The 23,618-nt window shown below is 36.2% G+C and overlaps 1 protein-coding gene across 1 annotated transcript in view; it reads left to right on the top strand.

The window, feature by feature from the left end:
• The first annotated feature begins 10,558 nt into the window (after positions 1-10,558).
• LOC128930371 (uncharacterized) overlaps positions 10,559-23,618 on the top strand; it is a 310,834-nt gene continuing 297,774 nt past the window's right edge. Inside the window, exon 1 of the mRNA XM_078358613.1 lies at positions 10,559-10,853. Coding sequence (XP_078214739.1) covers positions 10,643-10,853 — 211 coding nt within the window. The 5' untranslated portion in view covers positions 10,559-10,642. The remainder of the gene's footprint in view (positions 10,854-23,618) is intronic.

The raw sequence follows: 23,618 nt of genomic DNA on the forward strand, positions 1-23,618 counted from the left end.
TGTCTCTACTAAAAATACGAAAATTAGCTGAGCGCAGTGGCATGTGCCTGTAATCCCAGCCACTTGGGAGGCTGAGGCAGGAGAATCTCTTGAATCCAGGTGGCAGAGGTTTCAGTGAGCCGAGATGGCACCATTGTACTTCATCCTGGGTGACAGAGTGAAATAAAACAAAACTAAATTAGATACATGAGCAAAATGTTGTGATCTCACAGAACATTTAGCAAATAGCTCTGCTTACCAGAGACAAAGATAATTTTTTTTGAAGAGTGCTTGTGCAGAGTCTTAGGAGATGAATTAGAGTTTCAGAAAGAACTAAATGGGGGAAAGGCATTTTATGGAAAGGAACTAGCTCTGTGGAAGGCACACACATGTTAAGGAGCACATGTTTCTTGAGCATGGTGACATTTAATGTGCCTAGAACATAGATTAAGAGTGGCAGGAGTGTGGGCTAATGAGACTACAAAAGCCAGATTATGATGAATTTTTTTTCTGTGTTAAAAGTTTAGATTTCTATTATTTTGGAAATGAGGGAAAAGAAGGGTGTCAGGTAGAAGAGTGACATGTATTTTTGGAAGAAAATTCTGGCAGTATTTTGACTATTGAATTCTGAAGAGAGGTTGGAAAACTGGGAAAGGTGCTTTATAAGAAACCAGGTGAGCAGCAGATGACAATTACCTGAGTCAAAACAGAAGATGTCCTGGGAGAAGATCGGAGAATGGAATCAAGAGATACTTCTGAAACAGAATTGGCAGAGGGATAACATTTCTAGCTTTTAGTGAAAGACAGTAAGGGCAATTCAGGTAGCCACAGAGAACAATTGGATGCCAGGGGAGAGGGACCCAACTGAGTCTGGGCAGAAGCAGAGGAGGTGACATCTAAGATAAGCCTTAAAAGAGAGAGGAAACAAGTACATGAAAAAGAAGAGAAGCCGGAAAACAGATTGTGGCAGCAGACATCTCCAAGCACCAATGACACTCTAGTAAAAGGCATGGCCATGAGAAACAGCATGGTGCTGGCTTTGCTATGATTAGTACACAATTACTGGTGCAGAAAGTCTAGTGGGAGGTGAGGTGGGAAGGAACCAGTCACTGGAGACTTCTGGTTAATGTCCCCATCCTTTCTTTCCCTAAATGTCACTCTTACCCTATGTAGCAGGGACTGCAGGTATGCACTATCACACCTTACTAACTTATTTTTTTTTTTTATTGTAGAGACAGGGTGTCACTATTGGCCTGGCTAGTCTTGAACTCCTGGCTCAAGCAATCCTCTCTCCTCAGTCTCCCAAAATTCTATTTCAGGTGTGAGCCACCATGCCCAGCCCCTTCTTAAATGTTTGCCAGTCTTTAGGCCTAAAACAGTCTTTTGTCAACTGCTGAGACTTCCTTCTTTCTAAAATGTACTCAGAGCTTTTATCTTCCGCAGCAGACATCCTAGTTTCATGGTTTGGGAGGAAATTTGTATAGATTCACACTCACTAAAAATGCTATTTTCAGCTGTTTTATAGATATATACTGCACGGTTTATTCATTCAGTACATAGTTAGCAAGTAAAAGCGAACAGCCAAGATTCATTCTGTGCCTTCCTTTGTTGGAATTCAAGCACACTAACAATGTGTTCTCTTGTTGGAAAACATTAAAGATAACCTCCTTATCAGGGCTTCATTGTCCTCTGCGCTTACAAGTATCCTGCAACATTTGATGATTTCTTCTTGAGCTTTATTTCCTGAAAGGAAAAAGGTAAAGAAAGGAATAAACTTTGTAATATGTAACCTGCATAATATATTCCAAAATGCTTTAGCTCAGATACCTTTCTGATCACAGGCTATAATTAGAATCAATTTCCTTTCCTTAAAAGCTTGAAAGTTAATTAATTGAGCTATGACTTGGGGATAAAGTGAAAAACATGAAAACTATTTTCCCATCCAATTAAACAGTAGCTGGGATCGGAAAAAATAGCTCTTCATTGAAAATTTTAGAACTGGAATCATAGAACTTTATTTGCTTTTATATTCATTATCTCATCATATCCTTTTGCAAATGGAAGTTTAGTTCTGATCGTTTGGATACAGGCTCAGGAAGCTCAGGAAAATGATATGTGGCCTTTGATTAATTCTTTGGGATTCTCTAACTCAACAGCCAAAGTTTCAGTAACAGCATAAGCACCCAGTTTTATGTACAGTACCACTAGGGATTCAGGGCTAGTTGTTAGTAGAGTATTAACGGCAGTCCTGGTTCTGGCTTGCCTCCTTTGGCAACACCCTCTGATTCAGCATATTCTAATCTAAAGCCTTAAGAAAGTCATAAGAGGTGAATGCAATCTTTTTTTTTTTTTTGAGACGGAGTTTCGCTCTTGTTACCCAAGCTGGAGTGCAATGGCGCAATCTCGGCTCACCACAACCTCCGCCTCCTGGGTTCAGGCAAGTTTCCTGCCTCAGCCTCCCGAGTAGCTGGGATTACAGGCACGCGCCACCATGCCCAGCTAATTTTTTGTATTTTTCGTAGAGACGGGGTTTCACCATGTTGACCAGGATGGTCTCAATCTCTTGACATCGTGATCCACCCACCTCGGCCTCCCAAAGTGCTGGGATTACAGGCTTGAGCCACCGCGCCCGACCAAATACAATCTTTACATGTACTATATTTTATTTTTGTAGGAGTTCCAGAGACAGTATTTTATTTATCCACTAATATGTATACAAATCAGTGTCTTGGTATGGTATGGAATTTTGGCACCAAAATCTCTAAGGAGATTTTTGGAACTAAGGAGGGCTAAAGGGAAAGATAATTTGAATAGGTTGACCTTTCCACACTTCTCAAGGTGTGGCATGTGACATGTTTTTCACCATCTGTTCAAGGAAGCCCTGGTTTATCTCAGAAACATTCTTGCCTAAGTGCCAAATACAGTCTTGTCTCTTGTTCTTGGTTGGACTCTGCCACTCCATGTGGGTGTAATGTACTTCCGCACATTTGCCTAATGTCTCTGGTATCTTTCCCTTGGTTGAAATTGTTATGAATTCCATTCTTTCTTCCTATGTCTGTCTCTGGGGCCCAAGCTGATTTGGTCAGCCAAATCTGCTAGAGCATCCACTTGACAGGGTGAAAACTATTAGCCATGTGGCAAATGGGGACCAGTCAGTATCTCACCAGCAGTCAAAGGCAATCTGGATATCAGGACCCTAGTTTAGCCCAGGCCTCACACACAAACGATCCTCCCTTGAGGAGCTCAACACTTGCGCCTCAGATTGTTTCCCATAGGATTAGACTTTGACTTTGACCTCTCACTCTACTAGACATGCTACCTGTGCTTTTGTTTCTTCCCAATTTGTGAGCTTCCTTCACTCTGTATTGTGTAATTGTCTTTATTTTCTTCTATCTGAATCAAACGTGTACTTTCCAACTTCTCTAGTTTTCTCAACACCGTTTACCATTTTCTCCAGTCCAGTCAGACCATTTTCTATATCCCGCTCTAAAATCTCTACTACGTTAATATAGCAACACAGTGAACACAAGAATCAATTATATGTGGGCATTCTGTAACGCCCTTTCAGGAGCCATGCTTCCTCTTCCTTCCCAGCTCCCATTTTAATCATTTATTCATTTTATAAAATTATGGGAGATCATCTGATATTCTCTCTCTCTCTCTCTAATCTCCGTATTTACTTTGTTTGTTTTAGTGTTTGTTTGTTTAAGAGCTTTGAGAAACAGTACCCAGGCAGTATGCTTTATATATGTATCAAAATAACAAAAGTTGTTGAACTGTGTGCTCTTGATTATTTCTTCAACATATTTCACCTGTGCATTCTGATACCTTGCTCAGCTTTCACTTTTCATTAATGACCTAATTGTGTCGTTATCTCTGTTTGTATGCTTGCTCTCCCCTTCCACTTCCCCTTCCTCTTCACCTCCTCTCCACTCCCTTCCCCTCCCTTTCCCTCCCTTCCCCTCTTCCTGCCTTCTCTTCTCTTTCTGTCTCTCTCTTTCTTTGTCTCCCTCCTTCCTTCCTTCCTTCTTTCCTTTTCTTTCCTTCTTTTCCTTCCTTCTTTTCGTTCCTTCCTTTCCCTCCCTCCCTCCCTCCCTCCCTCCCTCCCTCCCTCCCTCCCTCCCTCCCTTCCTTCCTTCCTTCCTTCCCTTTCTTTCCTTCTTTTCCTTCCTTTCCTTCCTTCCTTTCCCAATCTCACTCAACTCCCAGTTGCTCACCCATTGGCTACATGTATCCTCCACTGCAGTAAGGTACTTTCTTGCTTTCCTGCTGCTACTCCAATCCTTTGGGACCTATACAGACAGGGAGAGTCTCAGGCATGAGTTATTTTATATTGTCTGAGAAGATCTAATTAAGGGTCAAAGTAGTGGATGTTGTGAGAGGACATTTGTCACTGGATGAGATGACTCTCACCATATGCTCTCAAACGAGAAAACAAAGGCTATAGATATACATGAACATGATTTTACAGATTTATTTTGAAAATCTTCCTGTGGATCTAAGCAACAGAACAGAAGCAGTGAAATTGAAATTTCCATCCCTTAAAAAAGAAGAATTATTTCAAATATTAACTAGATTTGGAAAAGTAAAATATTTGAAATAAATTAAAGGCTTCAAGATTTATGATTAAATCTTTTTTAAAGAGAATGCTGGAATTAATAACATACCAAAATTGGAATGGCTGCCTCTTCTTTGTTTAATGTTTTTCTTTTATTAAAAAATATATATGTTTTAATTTAGAAAATGTCAGAAAGTAAACATCCAGTATTCTACTACATGGAGATAAGAGTCGTTATTAACATTTTGATACCTAATCTTTTAACTATATTCGAAAATACTCATCTTACTAACTTGGAATCATACGTTACCTGCAGTTTGGTTCTTTCTTCCTGCTTTTGCTTACCCTTAGTTCATATCTCATGACTTTTGAAAACAATCATTTTTTAATCAACATCTAATATATCTTAAGTATTGATATACTCTGTTTTCACTTTTGCTGGCAGTTATAAACAATTTTGTATAAAAACGGTACATACATTACACATACCCCTATCTCACTAATGAGTTTCTTACAAAAGGACCCTTGATATATCACTGAAAATCATGCCCCTTCTTAGAGCTTTTCACTGGTATGTCCCTCTCTGTAAGTGCTTTTCTCCCATATATTATCATGTTGGACTCCCATATTACACTCAGATTATTGCTTAAATGTTACGACACCAGAGAGACATTTTCCTGAACACCTATGTAAAATGTCAGAGCCGCTGCGTCCAAAGTCATTTGTCTTACCCTGCGTTATTTTTGTCTTAACATTCAGTAGTACTTAATATGTAAAGTCTATTTTTATACTTGTTTGCCATTTATCCGTACTTCCTAGAATCAAGGATAAATGAGACATAAATTCTGTTTTGTTAAAAACTTTATTCCTAGTGTCTCAGACAGTGCCTGGGACATAGTATATGATCAATAATTATTTATTTGTTCAATGAATAAATACATAAAAAACAAAGAAATACAAAAATGTTGGTACATATAAATAAGTTGCCTTCCAGAAAGCCTGTTTTAATTTGTATACTCATAAACAATGTATGAGAATACTCATTTTGTGACAGAATAATCCACTTGGAATATTTTTTAAATGATAAAATAATAAAAATGTATACCATACATCAATGTTCCCTTAGTATTTATTTATTTATTTATTTATTTTGACTTGTCTCTTTCTCTTTTTTTATCCATTTTTAAAATTAAGGTGTTTGTCCTTTTTTTCCTTTAAAATTAAAAGGAAAGGGCTGTCATGCATTAAGTATGCTAAAATTTTTCACATTTATAGACATTTTTTCATCTTTCATAATATCATTTTTTAAATTCAACTTTATTTTAGATACAGGGGTACACATGCAGGTTTATTACATGGGTATAGTGCATGATGCTGAGGTTTGGGTATGTATGATTCTGTCCCCCAGGTAGTGAGCATAGTACCCCATACGTTTAGCCCTTTCCTCCCTCCCTCTCTTTCCCCGTCTAGTGACCCCAAGGTCTATTATTTCCATCTTCATGTCCATGAGTACCCAGTGCTTAGCTCCCATTTATAAATGAGAATAGCCAGTATTTGGTTTTCTGTTCCTGCACTAATTTGCTAAGGATAGTGGCCTCCAGCTTCATTTATATTGCTGCAAAGGACAGGATTTTATTCTGTTTTATGGATGTGTAGTATTCCATGGTGTGTAGGTACCATATTTTCTGAATCTAGTCCACCACTGACAGGTCCCTAGGTTGATTCCATGTCTTTGCCATTCTGAATGGTGCTGTGATGAACACAGAAGTGCATGTGTCTTTTTGGTAGAACACAGAGTATATGTTTAAGTTTTCCTTATATTTTGTGATATTTTAGATTTTAAAGTCAAATATTAGAAGATTTCTTCCAGCAAGCTCACCTATATTGTTGCTACAGATTTCAAACACACCTCCTATTTTTTAAAGTTTGTCATTCATTTCACTCTTTTAATTTTCCAGTATCATTTATCATCCTTACTTCATTTTTGTCTTTACTATGCTTTTTTTTAAGTATATATCTGTATTTCATTTTCTTTCTTTTATTTTAAGCCATTTCCTGCTTTTTGTCCTGTATCATAGGGATCATGGCTTTGTGAATTTTATTTAAAATCCCTGTTTTTGCCTGTCTTAATAACAGTATATTTATTTATTGCTCTTCTTTTAAAGATGTTCTTGTCCTATTTTCTCTGTAATATTTTTATATAGGCTCCACCTTTATGCTTGTTTTCTATTGGCTCAACACTGCAGATTAGCTTAGATCTATCCAATGTCGTGTTTACAACCAGAGAACACCTGTTGTTTTCTTACTATCCACTTCTTGATGGTTAAATCCTATTCGTGCTGATTAAATCTGCTTCCTGTTGCTCCAGCTGGGTGACAGGTTGGTGTGCGGACCTCCCAGCAGCTAGAGATCAGAACATATCTATGCAATCTGACTTTGCTCTCGATAGTAAATAGGTCTCTTATGTCCCAATCCTTGTTATTTCACAAGCATGAGAAGCTACTATTCCTAATACAGTAAGTTCATTTCTCTACCATCTTCTGGTAGTATATACATATATACATCACTATATATACATATATATCATTTTATCTATATACACCACTTTAATTTTGGGGGAGCATAGTGTGTTACATGCCAGCCCTCCCTGCTCTATCCTCTGCCAATCCTGCACCACTGCAGCTTTCTGTCTTGGGGTACTAATACCAAAATAGGAAGAGAGAGTGACATAAGGACACCACTACATATCCCAAGAACCAGCACCTTCTACTGACACCCAATGTAATTATGGCAGTCCAAGTTATGGCAGAACAGGCCATAAATATGACTGCAGTTAATCAAGAAATGTTAAAATACTTAACTTTCAGATGGATAGGACTAATCTGTCTACAATGCAGACCACCGACTGTTTTTCTTAGCGCAACATCACGTCATTACCTTTAGAAGAATGGTAAAGCGATTACCTCTGTTAATCTTAGTTTTTAGGATTGTTGAGAAATGTACTTTTCAGTTTAAGTGTTTTAACAAAAAGTTGGCTGAGACCAATTTATGATGGTGGACTGCTATCCAGATGTCATAGAAAACTAAAATTTTTATAGTAATATTTTTCAGACTTTTCATTTTAGTTCGACTCCTTCTCCATCCCAAACTGACTATCTTCCAGGACATAATGATTAGACAAATGTATAGATGCATAATAGAATTAGAGTGGAAAATATCAACATGACATAATAAGTAGCAATATTTTCTTGTTACTAGGTAATGTTTAGAAATTATGTCTTTGTAACTTCATATATTATTATGTTTAGCATTTTGAATGGCCTTTTATTTAATTAAAAGAGAATATTATTTTCATATTTATTCTAACTTGGCATCTCTAAATATACATCATAGGGTTTTGGTGGTAAAATTATCTAAGCTATTGAGATGCTTTTTCAAATTAGATGAACTTAGTTAAAAATGATCTGCATTGTTTGATAAAATCACCATGACATCTAGAGCAGCGGACATTTCCCCATGAATGAGAGTGGAAACTAACCACCTTTTTTCAACAGGATCCTGGTAGTGATCTTTTCAATGCAAGATACCACAGATTATTTCATTTCTTTTCCTTTTTTTTTTTTTTTTGAGATGGAGTTTCGTTCTTGTTGCCCAGGCTGGAGTGCAATAGCGTGATCTCGGCTCACTGCCACTCCGCCTCCCAGGTTCAAGCAGTTCTCTTGCCTCAGCCTCCCGAGTAGCTGGGATTACAGGCATGTACCACCACGCCTGACTAATCTTGTATTTTTAGTAGAGACAGAGTTTCTCCATGTTGGTTAGGCTGATCTCGAACTCAGGACCTCAGGTGATCCGCCCACCTCAGCCTCTCAAAATGCTGGGTTTACAGGCACAAGCCACTGAGTTCGGCCCACTCAGTGTGTAATTCAGAATGTCTGGTTGTTTTAGTCAACTGGACATTTAAAAAATACACTATAGACTGCGAACTAACCAAGGCGCTGTCAAGTGCTGGTGTACGTTTTATGTTTTATATCGCTTATTAGTGACCTTTTTGAACTTTTATCAGAAAGTCCTTTGTTTTGTGCATGTAGCTCTGTCAGAATGGAGGCCAGATCTTTGAGGTGTATGATTACAGACCTCTAATGTATAAGGCCTAGTGGCCTTGTTGACTTTTTGAAGTTAGTTGTTAGTCTCTAAGGAAAGAAACAAGAAAAGAAAAAAACAGCTTGCTCTGTTTATAACAGATTAAGATGAAATATGCAATGATGAGGTGGTGTTGAGTTGCAGAAATTTCTAAAAACTAGGTATTCCTCAAGCAGTAATTAGAATTTTTGATTTTCTACATATCTATTGGCTAAAAAGCCAAAAGTGTTTTTTTAATAATGCCTGTTTTCAATACATAAAATACCCATAACAGAATCACTAAAAGACACCAAATTATTATTTTTTAAAATTTATTTAGAGGCAATGTCAATCTGTTTTTTCAGACCTACCAATGACTCCCTGTTACATGTTGGAGAAGTAGAATCTCTTAATTTCTGCCCTAACTCCCACCTGTAACTGATTTTAACACTCTTATTACCACATTATTTGTTACTGTGGTTTTTAAAATTGACTCTGTCCACCAGACAGTATCATTTGGCCACTGTTTTCTCACACCTGTCCTATTTATTCTTGGATATTTTGGGCTTGTCTTTTTTATTTGTGTCAGACAGTGTCCACTTTGCAGAAAATTTAGTTGGCCAGGTATCCATATGGAATATTGCCATTCCTGCACTGTGCTGAATCAGACGTGCCTTGTGGCATCGCCAGGTAAACGGTGAGAAAACATGAGTGTGGCAAATCCATTTCTGAGTAACAGCTATTTTGGAGGGAAGAGATTGGCTAATCCAATCACTAAAAGCCTGTCCTTCTTAATTGGGTTCTACTATTCAAAAGTATGGATTTAATTTGAAATAAAATTACCTGATGTTTCTGTATCATTTATTTATTGATGGTGGTGACTATTTTTTAGTGTTTTCAAGGAATAGGAAAACTTACAGTATGAAATGTCCGCAACTGTATAGTTTTAAAAGATTATATTTTTCTTTAGTGTTTCTTTAGTCTTTCTCCTATTTTCTGTTATTTTGAGCTCTCATTTAAAAAGTGTATTAAAGAGGAAAAACATTTGTCTGAAACAGAGCGCAAAAACAAATTCTCATTAAAACAGCTATGAGAATCAGAGAAATCATGATACTAAGATAGCATGTAATATTTAAATAGTTTAAAATAGTCCTAGCCCATAAAGTGATATTATTTTGATTTCCTTAAGCATAGAAAACTTTGTTTACAGTAGTTCTACTCTGCAGTTAGGTATAACAAACCAGCATTCTTTAAAAAACTCAAGACCTTGGAACCTGGGCTATATGAGTAATACATGTATGATCCTGTGATCTATATAATATATTATTTGTCATTTCTAAATTCCCAGCTTGAAATTTAATGTGAAAAGAAAGTTTCACTGCTTTGCTCTAAATCCTGTTTGATTCAATTTGAAATAGAAAAATACTTTCACTGGATTAAATAGTAGTTACTGCAAAAAGACACTTGGAGTTACCTTTAGTCACATTTAGTGCATTTCTATTAAATGTACATTTGCTGTTAAAATATTAGCACATTTTCTATTAAAATATTTCTAGATTTTAGTGTCTGCTTGGTTTTGGTTATCTAAGCTGTAATAAGTAGCCTTGGGACCCCTGAAGGCACACCCCACACACTTATGCTGTGTGACCTAAGGTCACAAGTAATGGCTGCAAGCTAATTGATTGAGAAAGGGTTGTCTGGCCGGGCCTCTTTGCGTCCTCCCTTTACATTCCTAAGTTCTGTGAAAGAGGCACTAGTAGCTCAGCCTAGCAAGGAAGGAAAAAAGAGGAAGTTTTTCTCTGCGTTCTGATTACACTCTGAATTCCCTTGTAGTGAGCTTACTTCTCTCCACCCACTTCTTACCAAGAACTCCTTAAGTTGAGGGTGAACAACTTAAAGCTTGATCCTACAGAGTTACCTGAAATGTGATTTGAGTATTCATTGAACTGAAAGAACAAATCGCCTACTTCAGGCGGTGGGAAGCGTATGGAAATTATATTAGAACTTCAGCAAAGTGCACAGCTGCATAATAGAGAAGCCGGCACTCAGATTGACAGGCAAATAAGCCAGCTTGTGGAAGGGGCCTCTGGGTGGCAGCTCTGGGCTTTTGGGTGTTGGACAACCATAGGCAAAACTGAAATGGAACAGGGGCAGAAAATAGCACACTTTTACTCTACGCAACTGTTGCTTTTTCATGGTGAGTGCAGATTTAAGATATTATATTTAAAATCTATTTTCTATGTTGTAAAATAAGTTAAATCTCTTGTGCTTTGAGGGAAATGATAGCAAAAGCATTTCTTAGAAGTTCTTAGATGATGTGGTTTTGTTTCTGCTTGATTTCACACTAAACTTGGTGATGCAAAGAGAAAAGTACAATATTTGTATTGTCTTGTGTGTCCTTTTTCTTAAAATCGTCCTTTTGATTAAATCATGCTTTTCTTCAACCTGAATCAACATTGTTTTAGGGAAATTATGTGTGTGATAGATGAAGGAACAACAGTGTGACAGAATATATGTAAACATTTCATTTGGTTCAACTTTGTGTCACTTATCCACGGCTTCACGTTTTGCCGCCTTATCTTAGGAATATATAGCGCAGTCTGTATGAAAAGAGCTTTGTGTGAGAATTCCTGGCCAGTCGAAGGGTCAGGGCCTGTGCGTTATCTGACTGCCAGCAAGATCACTGGTGTGTCCTCTTATTTTTAACCGAAAATAGGGGAAAAAAGTGCATCTGTATATATTAAAAAGTAAGTGCGTTTGAATTCAACAGTTCCCTTCCTGTAGCATGTGGATGCTATTCCTGGCAAATAATTGTTTTAATTTTCTTTTAGGAAGCAGCGTGCAAACTTCTTTTGTTTCTTTTTGTCTTGTTTGCTCATATTTCATTGAGACTTTACACACTTTTAAAAAATTTGAAATGATACTGAGTAGTTTTTATTTCAGCACAAATATTGTGGAAGTTACTAGGCTTATGCTTTCTGGGAAAGAATATCTCAGAGTGTAAATTGTGTTTAATTCCCAGTGTAGTCATAATTCCATTTTAAATGTGCTTCTTATTTTAAAAAATCAGAGCCTATAGAGAATATTCCTACAAATGCTAATGAAATGTTTTTCATCGGCAAAAATTGCAGATTCAGTATTACAGTTTAATAAGTGCCAAAATATTATTGCTGTTGTTGACTTTGCTAAAAAAGCAAATCTGTTAACAAGTTGACTGTATGGGCTCTTTCCAACTGAGATGAAGTGAAAAATGTGTTTTTACACTGCGGATCTGATGAAATATTGAGGTCTGCGTCGTCACTTTGTGCGTCACATTCGTTTAAACTTTTTAAAGAGCAGCTGCGTAATATAATTTTTGTATGCTCACTTAAAAATAAAATTTACTAGAGTAGGCTCTTGTTTTTGGAGATTTATACGTTCTGTTTGCTAAAGCAAATTAATAAACTGAAAATAATATATTGGAGTTATTGTGAGGCTACAAAACTTTTCAAAGGGAAGAAAGCTTTTAAGAAAGAATGAATGTGTTTTCAGTTATAAGGCAATTTTGAAGCATTGCTTAACTCTTCTTTCACAAAGATTTAGGGAAAAATCAACTGTTTAGAACTAAGGAATAGGCTTGACTTTATACAAAAAGTATGTATTTATTTCCGAACTATTTCTATGATTTGATACACGCTTCCTTCAACAATTTCAAAATGTAACCAACAAATCCTTTTCTAAGAACAAGTTCATTATGTTGTTGTCACCTGTTACGTTCATTCTTCCTTGCCCACGTACACAGTTCCTAGCTGTTTATTAGTGCTGCAGGAAAGTGAAGATCTTTCTTTTTTAAAAAAGAAAATATCGAAGATTTCATTTGCATGAATCTTTTGAGCTTTAAAAAACTGTGGTCTTATTATAATTGCCCAAACCGTTTTGTTAATAGGGTCTTTAGTTTTTATCTTAGTGTGAATAGTCGAAAAAAGAACCATGTAAATCATTTTGGTTTTCTTTTACTATATCTCAGGTAAAGTTAAGGTGTGGCTGAGGGTTTTTGAAAAGCCAAGAAATGAGACCTTTGAAAGTTTATTCTTTTTGTATAAAGATTGAAAAAAAAAATGTTTACCACTTATCTGTTCCCTCCAAATGAATGTAAAAACCAAAAATTAAAGGGAACTTTATTATTTTCCTTGGTTATAAAGTCTGACCACAATGCAGGAAGTTGCTAGGCTTTGGCGAGAAGCTACAAAAGAATGAGGTTTCCTCCAATGAAAGTACATAAAATATGAAAAACTAACGATCTGCTTCTTAGTTTTCCTAACATTTATTCTTAAAGTAGTAATGTCTGTCTTTTCTTTTTATATTTACATATTGATTTGCTGCTGAGACAAAGCCATCTTTTAAAAACTGAAATCAACCACATAATTTTAATACCATGATCTTAAGAAGGTGTATATTTTCTTATATAAATCTAGTCTTCCATAGATGTTTAGATTATGTATTTGATTACTAGGAAACAGTGGATATACGGTCACGAACTAATATATGCTGATTTCTCTTATCTATATATCAAACATTTATTCACGTACAAACATAAACACATATCATATGCCTCTAACATCTTAAGGCAATGTCTTCTCTCCTAGTTATGCACTTATTTTTGGAAAAATGTGTAGATGAAACCAAAGAAGCATCATCTGACACGTGTTCTGAATAAAACAAGAAAAAAAATGCTTCCCCAATGATGTGAAGAGTAACACCAAGCACTTGCTACAGAATATATCACAAGTGGCAGTTTGTTGCTTTTCTTACGTATTTATTCCCATATTGATGATTATTTGTCCTTTGCCTATAGACCAGGTTGGTGGTGGTGGTGTGTGTGTGTGTGTGTGTGTGTGTGTGGGCGTGCACCCGCCCGCACTTATAAGCTCACATGGGGATGACAGAGTAGCCTGGACATGTGCCAGGGTTATGACACTCTGTGATTTACTTCTTCAATTCTCTTGGTCACTGAATTTCAGGTTTTTCTGTACCCTTGTAGCAGTTGACATCTGTTGCAGTGAAATTGTGCCTTCTCTGCAAGGATAAATATCATATCAGCTGTATTCTCTCAAATGCATTGATCAAATTATGTTAAAGATGATTTGTTCTATCAAAATATAGATGATAATCTATAGGACTAGATTCAACCATCCTAGACAAATTATGGGTCTTTAAAGACTTTCCTAGAGAGTAACAGTATAGTTTTATTATTCTTCTTACTGGGGAGAGAGCATAGAGTTGGTTTATCTTTCTAGATACTTTGATCTTACAACCCTTATCTTCCTTAAATTGTGGGAAACTTTTCTTTTCAAATATTACATCTTTTAACATTAGCTCTAATCTCTTTTTCTGGAACTCCATAATAGATATATGTTAAAGTTTCACAATATATTATACATATTTCTCAAATTTTCTTTCACACTATTTTATATATCTGTCATGGTATACTTTTGGTGAATTACTCAGAGATATCTTCCCATTTGCTAATTCTTTTCTTGACTATGTCCACTCTATAGTCAATATTTATATTTTTGACAATATTTTTCTTTTCTGGAAATTCTAATTGATTCTCATCTCCACTTCAAATGCTCTATTTCTACTTACTTTCTTACACATTGTATTGATGTTATTTCTTGTCTCTTCTGAAAGTCTAACATGCTTATTTGGAAGTATTCTGAAACTGCTCTATTATTTTCATGTCATTTGGAATAACTTCACTAACTGTTGCTTTTAAAATTTTGCTGGTACGTTTTTATATTATTCTCTCATGGCTTAGAATTTTGGTTTTCAGGCTCAGCTGGAGTGAAAATAATTTAAAAAATTATCTCTCTCTCATTGCTAGCCCTTCTGCACCAGTCCTAACATCTTAATGTTGGCACTGTATCCCCTTCTTTCCCAGCCCAGACTCTCTGCTAATGGGGATATAAAAAATCTAGTCACTAAATCAAAGAGCAGTCTGGCCCAGGATGTGACTGTGAGATTATGGCTGCTTGCTTTGGCCTCCCCAAGAAAGCAGCTCAATGCAAGCCATGGCTCCAGGGAAAGGGGAGGTGTTAGTCAGTTATTCAGCTTCCTCTTGTCTTACCTTCAGGTCTTAATCAGTAAACTTGGCACTGATTATTACTCCCTCTGGGGCAGATGTAGCATCCCAGTTACTTTGCAGACACAAGGAATGCTTGCTTCTCATTCCAGAAACCATTTGGTACACTGTACCTTACTTTGTGTTTATAGTCTATTTCTGGTAAGTTTATCTTGTTTTTTTTTTTTACTATCACATTTCTTTTATATCATATCTTTTAAAACTTATCTATTACTTTTACACATTGGAAGCAAAGGCATAGGACTCAAACCATATTCTTGCAATGCCATTATGACAAGAGTTTTCAAAACCATGGGCTTTGGAATCAGAAAACATTGTTTCAAATTCTCACTCACTTATGGACTATGTGTTACCTTAGGCAAAGTCTTTAATCTATTATAGACCTCCATTTCCCATGACAAATATTGATAGTAATGCCTACTTGATATGGTTGTTGTAAACATTGAATGTGAAAATATGTGGAACTTAAGTAGTTATGCCTGTGCTTAAACATTTTGTGTGCACAAATTCTGGAGGTGGAGAAAAAGCAATAAAAACCAAACCAAAGCTAAATGTTACTGATTATATCATTAACAAATCATAATTGAGGTATCAAATAGACTTGCTTCTTGTATTCTAAGTGAATGTAACACTACCATTTTTAGAGCTAGAGCAGATTTCTAAGGATGACTGGCAGCTGCATGAGTTTCCACAGGTAGATCAGAGCTCTGTTACACTATCCACCTGCACTATCCACCTAATTCAGAGAATCTTAATAAAATGAAAAGCATTCTTCGAAATGGCTCTTTAGGCGTGGTTATCTAAATCCATGTCACTTAACACAAATGGAAGAGAAAAGTGGCATGGGAATATGCTTTTGGCTTGACGAATAGTAATAGATATCACCCAGGTTGGGTTTCTGTAATAGTGAAAATGGGGAGTGGGTATGGCGATATTTGTTAAGTGTTTCAGATAGTCTTGTTTTGTTGCTTTGCAGCTACTTTGTAATATTGTCTCTTTTAAAAACATATATTTTAATGGTCTAGTATTCAAATTTACAGCATCAGTAAAGGGTAGGTTTAGTTGAGTGGGAAATGAAATTCTGAAAATGAAAAGTTTTATAAATAAGAAAGATGGGGATGAAGATAAAGAAGCAGTAGTAGCAACTTGGAATTTGTCTCTGAATAAGAAAATATAGACAAGTTTATAAGAATCAGTCTTAGTCCATTTTCTGTTGCTATAAACAATATCACAGGCTGGGATAAAATGTAAACAATAGGTATTTATATGGCTCATGGTGCTGGATGCCAGGAATTCCAAGGGAGTGGCATTTGTGGAAGCCAAGGTGTGAGACAGATGAGAGCAGAGAACACAAGGGTTAGAGTGTCTTTTTTTTTTTTTTTTTAAAAATTAAGTACTCAGATACATGTGCAGGAAGTTTAGGATTTTTACATAAATGTGTGCCATGGTGGTATGCTGCACCTATCAACCTAGGTAGGTATGCTGCACCCATCAACCTAGCCAACATGCATTAGCTGTTTTTCCAAATGCTCTCTCTTCCCTCACCCCATCCCCTAACAGGCCCCAGTGTGTGTTATTCCCCTTCCTGTGTCCATGTGTTCTCACTGCTCAGCTCCCACTTATAAGTGAGAACATGTGGTGTTTGGTTTTCTGTTCCTGCTTTAGTTTACTGAGGTGAATGGCTTCTAGCCCTTGCAAAGGACATGATCTAATACTTTCTATGGCTGCATAGTATTCCATGGTGTATATGAACCACATTTTTCTTTATCCAGTCTATCATTTTGAGCATTTGGATTGATTCCATGTCTTTGCTATTGTGAATAGGGCTGTGATGTACTTAGTCTTTGTGATAGAATGATTTATATTTTTTTATGTGTATACTCAATACTGAGATTGTTGGGTCAAATGATTTCTGGTTCTAGATCTTTGAGGAGTCACCACATTGTCTTCCGCAGTGGTTGAACTAATTGACATTCTGAACAACAGGGATGTTCCTGCAAATGGAAATGAGAAGCAGCAGCTCACCTGGTGGAAGGAAACCCAGTTCTTTTTCCATGCTGCCCAAAGTATGGCCTTACTGCCCAGGATTCCCTTTTATAACCCATTCTTTCAATAACTAGCCCAGTCCAGCAATAACAATCCATTTATGGGGACTCCACCTTCATGACCCAATCATTTCTTATTAAGCCCCACCTCTTAATACTGTTACAATGATAATTTGGTTTTCAACATATAAACTTTGGGAGACATATTTAAACCATAACAGAAACTATAGTTAATATGTTGTCAGGTAGAACATTTATGAAATAAGCATTTTATTTTTCTTTCTTACCACTGGGTTTCCTTCCACCAGATTAGCTTCTTTCTTTCATTTCCATTGGAAGGCACGTCTTCTGCTCGTTCTGAATATTCGTGGCTTCACTACTTTTTCCTGGGTTGCCTTCTCTTAATTTTCTTTCTCCTTTGTTCATCTCATTCATCACCATGACGTCAGTTACCATTACAAGCCCATCTCTAGCCTGTTTCTTGCCCTCAAACTTTAAACCAGTATATCCAGTTAGCCACAGGCACTTCATCCTCAAGATGCCTGAATTCAAATAATCATCTTTTTGCCAGAATCTTTTTCCATTTCAATCTATCATCTACATGGTTGCCCAAAATAGAGACGAGATATGAACTTTGCCTTCTCTCCTTCTGCCTCTACATATTTAAGCTTCTTGAAATATTATTTTTGAACCATTTCTTTTTTCTATTTCATTTCTATATTTTTATATTCCATTTCTATATTTCTGTTTCATTTTTTTGATTACATCTACACATTTCTTACTATCTGATGAATGGTGAACTTCAGAGTAAATTATATTTTAAAGTTTTTAAAATTTTTATATTTTTTTATTCCAAATGAACGCAGAAAGATTTCTAGTAAATCTCTTAAATGAAGTGAACAATGGAGACCTTATATACAGAATGCAATACTCTCATCATTTTTAATATAAATGTATCTTTATATATTAATTGAAGTGTCCTCTTCAGTTAATTCCTTCCTTATCACTTTGATAATTTTTATAAGGTTGCTTTTCTTGCTGACCCTTTGGCATGTGCTATATACATTCTGAGTGTTGATACTTTATCTTATGTATGTTTCAAATAATTTCTCTCAAGCTATCCCTTAATTTTAAATTTTTCTTGCGTTTTTCTTACAAAGAAGTTTTTAAAATTTTAAAGTATTTTTTTAGCATAAACATATTTGTGTTGAAATCATGAAAGTATACAAATACATAGAGTGAAAAGTCTCTCTACCATCCTCATTTCCCATCCACTCCACTCCCACTGGCACCTTGTGAATTTCTTTTTGACAGTGAATCAAATAAAAGCATACAATTTACCCCTCCTTCAGTTACATACAGTGTTTTAAACTCTGCTTTGTCGTGTAATGTACTGTGGAGATATTTCAAGATATGTAAGGAACTGTGCTTCATACTATGAGGGATGAAAATATGAACACAATAAACAGCTTATCCACTGAAAGATTAGTCTGTCATACCATGTTGAGAGAGTCATAAAACACTATGGGAATTCAGAGGGGAGATATTTTTTTCCACCTGAAAGAATATTCTTCAGAACAGTTGAAAATCATGCATCAAGGAGATACAGTTTACTTCTTCGCCAGAATTTTTTAATGCAGCATCTTTTCAATCCAGCATCTTTTCTTTCTTTCTCTCTCTTTCTTTCTTTCTTTCCTTTCTCTCTCTCTCTCTCTCTCTCTCTCTCTCTCTCTCTCTCTCTCTCTCTTTCTTTCTTTCAAGAGAGTCTGTCACCCAGGCTGGAGTATAATGACGCAATCTCAGCTCACTGCAACCTCCACCTCCAGGGTTCAACCAGTTCTCCTGCCTCAGCCTCCCATGTAGCTGGGAATACAGGTGTGCCCCACCATGCGTGGCTGTTTTGTATTTTTAGTACAGATGAGGTTTCACCATGTTGGTCAGCCTGGTCTCAAACTCCTGACCTCAGGTGATCTGCCCGCCTTGGCCTCCCAAAGTGCTGGGATTACAGGTGTAAGCCACTGTGCCTGGTCTCCAGCATATTAAACATTGAGTTTTCTGTAGCTGAGAAAAGTGTAGCAAACTTATAATTGAAGAAAATATATTAAGAACCTACCATATACCAAGCACTATGAGAGGTAAGAGGGATGTAAAAATGAACAAAGCAGATAGTCCTTGATTTTGCGGGAGATAAAGGCTGAGAGTTAAACAGCAACGAAGATCCAATGGATAAAGTGTGATAATAAAAAGGCATTACTGGAGGTGTAGCATGTGGGCAGGGTGCCTGGGTTTCGGATGGATGCATGTTGGAAGAGTAGAGAGATGCTTTAGTAAGAGTAAGCAATGTTCCAGGCAGAGGAAAGAGATATGAAATTGAAAATGTGGTTGGTGAGCTTGAGAAACTACAAAAAGTTTAAGTTGTATGGAGCATGAAGAGCTTGGAGTGGCCAATGGCTGAAAAGAAGACTTAGAGATAAATACTGGCTCTCCTGAAAGGTCTAGTTTGGACTATCCTAAGGGCACTAGAGGCAAATCTAAAGGGTTTAATAAGATTGGCAAATGGTTGTATATTTTCTCTATTTAGACAGAAAAATATCCTAGCACATGAGTGGTAGTTAAACCATGATAATATGTGCTATTTCTCAAGAATTTTTTTTTTTTTAAATCCTGTTGCTTTTGTTACTTAGATGATTTGAACATGGGTTTCAGGGTTATTAAAAACTACCCAAGTTTATATTCTGTGTAAACACTGGTATAAGGAAGAATATATGTACATATTATTCATTAATATCTCAAACATTTCATTGACTGAACATTGAAAAATCACTAGATTAAATTAAGAACCAGAAAAGCCCTCTTAAGAAAAGAACCCTTAAGAAATTTCACTTCAGAGAAATAGCAGAGAGAATCATGGAAGCAAAATGTGTGAAAGAAGAAAATGATTCCAAAATTAAGTCCTTTACATAAAACAGTTTATTTCCCTCATGGTACAAGCCAGCCTTTCTATGCTAATGGGGCCTCTCTGCTCCTCAAGGTAATTCAGGAGCCCAGGTGTCTTTCACCACGTTGCTCTCTCATCCCATAGTGTGTTGCCTTTCAGGTTGGAGACATCACTGAGTTCACACATGATGAGAAAAAGAGCCAGGTTTCAGAGATAACGGCCTGTCTTTAAGCTGAAGTCAGCCTATAAGTGACACTCAGTATCTCTATTCTACTCATCTAACTATAGTTACACAGTCACAACTGTATATGAGAAAAGTTTGGAAATGTAGTTTCTAACTGGGAAGCCATGTATTTAAGAAGAGGGAGAATTAATTTCAGGTGAACAACAAGCAGATGTTGCACCAACATTTTAAATTTCAAAAGCTATTGAGTGATTAAATAAGTTTATATACCCATTCAACAAGTATTTATCAAGTGATTGCTGTATTTGGTTGATTACTCCATGATAGGAATACAGACTTTTTTTAAAGAAAGTCTACTACTAAGTAGTGCATATTTTAGAGAAGAAAGATGGATATTAACCAAATTACCAAATAAATATGTGACATATTAAGAAGTATTAAAAGAAAAAAATAAAGAATAGAGGGGGTGTTTACAGAAAGTATAGTTAGAGAAGCTCTATTAGGTTAAAAACTGCAAAAAGTTCTTTAAAGGATACAAAATTGAGATCTCCCTCCTTGAGCAAGATTTTGCAGTTGAGTTGCAAGCTTAGAATGTTAGTTGAAATAGGGGAGGGAGGGTAGCTAATTGGAAGGAAATTCAGAGTCAAAATCAAAGGACTGTTATCTTTTTAATGAGTTTGGGGGCCATGATTACAGCTTAAAGAACGAATGCATGCAGAAATGAGATTGTTGAGATACTTGTGCTGACAGGAAGGAGAGAATGATGGGTAAATAACAAGTCAGCAAAACTACTGAGAATGAGGATTGTGTTCACTGGATCCTGTTCTTTTTTTTTTTTTTTAATAAAGACAAGGTTTCACCGTGTTGGTTAGCCTGGTCTTGAATTCCTGACCTCAGGCGATCTGCCCGCCTTGGCCTCCAAAGTGCTTGGATTACAGGCGTGAGTGGATCCTGTTCTTGATGTAACTCATAAAGGCATGGAGTTGTTCTGGAAAATCTCCAGGAAATTGAGAAGTCCAAGTGTAGTAGGGGAGGTATGTTATGAGATTGAAACTGTGCTAGGGTTTCTCTAACTATGTGCAGTGGGAGGTGGCCTGTACTAGGTAAGAGGAGGTAGCAATGAGAGTGATTTAAGTGATGAATGTGGTGTCTTTCTACATAGCGGAAGAAATAGTCTTTCAGAGGAGAACTGACTGGGAGGCAGGTGTGGTGGCTCATGCCTGTAACCCCAGCACTTTGGGAGGCTGAAGTGGGTGGATCACTTGAGCTCAAGAGTTTGAGACCAGTCGCGCAAACATGGAGAATTCCCATCTCTAGTAAAAATACAAAAATTAGCCTGGTTTGGTGGAACATGCCTGTAATCACAGCTACTGGAGAGGTTAAGGCAGGAGGATCACTTGAACCCCAAAGACAGAGGTTGCAGTAAGCAGAGGTGGCACCTTAAGCAGTGAGCTGAGAACATGCCACTGCATCCCAGCCTGGGCGACAGAGAGAAACTCTGTCTCAAAAAAAAAAAAAGAAATGTGGCAGAAGAGAAGTGACTGGAACCAGAGGCTCCAGTTCTAAATGATGGCTGAGGTTGCAAAGCAACTAAGAAATCTGTTCCAGATTATATTTTTCATGATGGGCTATTTTTTTCTTTTTAATGTCACATTTGAAATTCTAAATTTTTAATTTAGTTGACTCTCTTGATGTGTGGGGATTGGTTTGTAGAGCTGTAAACTCACGGTCACAGTTATAAAGTTAGGAAGTTAAGTTATGAAAAATATTAAGAAATTAAAACCCTCAGTGAATCTCTATTATATTCTGCATTTTTTCTTAACATCAACCAGTTTCTAGTGGATTTATTGATTTGATTTCATGCAATAACTAAGGAACCATGTATTTCTGAAAAAATAAATAATATTTTAAGCTGGTTATTGATATAGTTCATCTAGCATCATATACATGATCTTTTACACTTCATTCCTCCATAGGTATTACATCATAGCACAACCAGCCTTCTTGGTATAGTATATTTTTCTGGATAACTTGGTTTCAAGTTTTCACCTTTACTTCTCATCCTTCATGTCTGGATATTTGCATATTCCCACCTCTACTTCCATCTTTGTATTAGAAATGACTTCAGATACAAAGACACTGGCCAGATCTGTAAGGATTTTTGCCTTTTGAAGGGAATACTTGACATCATGACATTTTCTATGATTTTAAGCTTTTTAGCTTTTATCATTTTATATAAATACTCATCATTTCTGTTCATTTGCTGGTTTTGGATTACTCCAAAAAAATATCTAATATAGACCATTTGAGACATTGCTGTTGTTGTTTACTTGTTTCTAAGCAAGCCCATTTTCTCTAGTATTTATTTTTCTGTGGAATACTCGTTGTATTATTTATTAGTTTGTCTTTCCTCCAAGGGCATGAACATGTCTTTAAAATTTTCTCCTCATCTTTTTTCAGTTGCATTAACTTGTCTTGTTTGACTTCTCTTACCTTTCTTTCTGCAAAGTGTAGCTGATTTATGCACTCACGTCTCATAATTTGTTAGTTTGGAGTGAAAGTTCTGTTTGCCTTCAGCTCTTAGCAAAATCTGTCTTTCCTTACACCATTTGTTTTGTCTCTTCTTGGTGCTTTAAAGTTCTCTTACACTGTTCTCCATTGCTAACACAGTCCTCTCAGCAGAAATTTCACTCCACTCTCTGTAAAATATCTCTCTCAACAAAGAAGAGGTAAACATTTTAAATCTTGAAGCTCAATACGGTATTCTTTGACACCAGTGTCTTCTATATTGTTTTAATATCTTATAGCAACACTTAATTGGTTTTCTTATTGTTCTCATCTTCTCAATCAATATTTCCTTGTCAGTCCGATTTAAATTAGCAAGATTAGATTTCATATATTCTTGAAGGCAGGATGTCACAAAACAATTTAGCAAGCTGGTTACAATCAATATTTATTCATATATTCACACACTAGAGATTACATAGGGACAAATATAACAGGAATGTGGCCCAAATCATCTAGATTTACAGCACTTTAATCAACATTTAGAATTACTTACTTCTGTGGATAGAAGAAATTATCGATGTTTACTGTTATTAACTTTTTAATCATTGTTATGTCTTTAGTAAATACATTTAATTATGTATTGAGTGATTAGAAATGATTAGTTATAAACAGATATGTAGAAAAGGAACATTGATACTATATACACACACATATGCAATGACTAATAGTGACAGATATATGTACATAGAGAGATATACACGTCACACTTTATGAATGCTATTTTCCATTTTTCATCTGCATAAGCCACTAATATACTTTAAGTTAAATCATGACAAAATAAATTGTATGGTTTGAGAATTCCAGAGTGCACCATTAAAAAGAAGGAATCAGAGTGTGTATTCATTGCAATTCTTTCTTTAAAGATTAATTATTAATGAATCATGTAATTTCAAAGTAATATTAATCTTTTGAAGGAAAATATAAGTGGGCTGACTTTCTTTAATAACTTTGAAGCCAGAAAATTCAGTTTTTTAACAGAGAGAAAACTTTGTATTCATCATAATTTTTGGAGCTTCTGATCTTTCCCCAGTACTTACTAGTTATAGGGGCTCACTGATAACTAAGATGGGTGTGTATCATTTTAGTCCACTTCATTTTGAAGAATG

Source organism: Callithrix jacchus, chromosome 21 (genome assembly GCF_049354715.1).
Source record: "Callithrix jacchus isolate 240 chromosome 21, calJac240_pri, whole genome shotgun sequence".
Classification (NCBI taxonomy): Eukaryota; Metazoa; Chordata; class Mammalia; order Primates; family Cebidae; genus Callithrix; species Callithrix jacchus.